The sequence below is a fragment of the Mandrillus leucophaeus genome, unplaced genomic scaffold (assembly GCF_000951045.1).
Source record: "Mandrillus leucophaeus isolate KB7577 unplaced genomic scaffold, Mleu.le_1.0 Scaffold59, whole genome shotgun sequence".
In the NCBI taxonomy this organism is placed as follows: Eukaryota; Metazoa; Chordata; class Mammalia; order Primates; family Cercopithecidae; genus Mandrillus; species Mandrillus leucophaeus.
The window spans coordinates 3,200,939-3,202,454 of NW_012106363.1; the positions used below are offsets into that span (position 1 = coordinate 3,200,939).

Below are 1,516 nucleotides of genomic sequence, written 5' to 3' on the forward strand. Positions count from 1 at the left end.
GTCCATTGGCGGTCCGCCGTGGCAGTGCGGGCGGGAGCGCCGGGAGAGAACCACAGCTGGAATCCGATTCCCACCCCAAAATCCAGGACCGCCCCTCTCTCCTCCCCTTGCCCCTGGGTCCGCTCCCGAAGGCTGGAGCCAATCAGACTGCTGCCCAGACCGAACCCACTTTCCTATTGGCCATTGGGGTCTTTGGGACTCCCTTGGAGGGAGCCCGAAGAATCAGAGTATTCGGCGTGGGGTCCTGGCGTAGCGCCGCAGGCCCCACGCATCCTTTGTCCACGACCCCTGATTTGGGCCGCAGCCGGAGGGCGGAGCTCAGCTCTGGGCGGGCCTGGGGAAGAAAAGAGACAGGCGGCACGGCGGTGAGGGTTGTGACCGGGGGTCCCAGAGCGAAATCCCAGGTCTCCACCTGGTTAATCTCCCACCGTGGAATTGAGCTTGGCTGCCGTACTGGGGAAGGGAAGGAGCGGAGCTGGATGTCCCGGGGGTGGGGCTTCAGGCTGCAGGGGGCCGGTCTTGGAGAAACGGGCGGAGCTCGAGAAAGGCTGGGACAGGCATGGTCTGGGCGTGGCCTCCACAAATCTCTTGGGCTTATTGGTCATGCTCCCGAGTCCAATTCTGAGACTTTGACCCTGACCTCGTAGCCCCAACCCGCTGGACCTGACCTCACGTTGAAGCTTCTGGCTTCATCCCCTTACCCCTAGGGACCTTTTGAAGGGCGTGGACTCCACGCAGGGGCTTCGTGCTTGAACACGTGGCCCCAGGCAGGTCGCGCTGGACCGCAGAGCCGGGATCCCCAGGAGCGACTGCGGAGTAGAGCAAGGACCCCTAAGAAGGAACCTGTGGGGGTCTCGAGTGTGTGGGAAGGGGCGGAAGCACAGAGCTGGGTTTTATCGACTCGACCTTCAAAGTCCCCACCACCGCCACTCCCCAACTTCGTGCCTCAGTTTCTCTTAAGTCCCTATGTGGCTTAGGGAAAGAGTGTCCGCGGAACTGGAACTTCGTGGGTCTGCCGCCTTCACTCACCTCCACTCCACCGGCAGCGGGCCCTCGTGGGTTTGTGCTTTCCACGCGCGCACACGCACGCGCAGACCCCGGCCCTTGCCCCGCCTACCTCCCCGAGTTCTGGGGCTCAGTCGACTCTAGCTCTCTCCTGCCGCCGGCGCCACTCCAGAAAGCTGTGGGTAACCGGGAGTGGAGCGCCGCGGGTGTGCTGGGCGCCGGTGGAGGGGGAAACATCGAGGATTAGACGCCGGGAAGCACTTCCCCAACATCTGCGAGAGGTAGACACGGCGGAACCTAGTGGGTCAGTCAGTTCCCTCTCCGGAGATTTTGGGGCGCTTACGCCACTGCGGAGAGGGGGAGGGATGGGCGGGATGACCTCCATCAACACCCCTCACGTTGTTGAGGCCATCACCCCTGGGCGTTGTTCACTCTCCTAAGGCTGCGCCACCCACGCAGCCCCCGCGCATCTCCCGCTACCGCAGAGAGTTGGGGTCGTCTCAGTTCCCAC

General features: G+C 63.7%; 1 protein-coding gene across 1 annotated transcript in view; it reads right to left on the reverse strand.

Moving 5' to 3' along the window:
- The window catches only part of CACNA1G (calcium channel, voltage-dependent, T type, alpha 1G subunit), a 67,582-nt gene extending 66,977 nt beyond the window's left edge, over window positions 1-605 (reverse strand). The window contains exons 1-2 of the mRNA XM_011999378.1: window positions 429-605; window positions 161-334 (exon numbers count right to left, since the gene is read on the reverse strand). Coding sequence (XP_011854768.1) covers window positions 161-334; window positions 429-605 — 351 coding nt within the window. The remainder of the gene's footprint in view (window positions 1-160; window positions 335-428) is intronic.
- Between the last annotated feature and the right edge of the window lie 911 nt (window positions 606-1,516).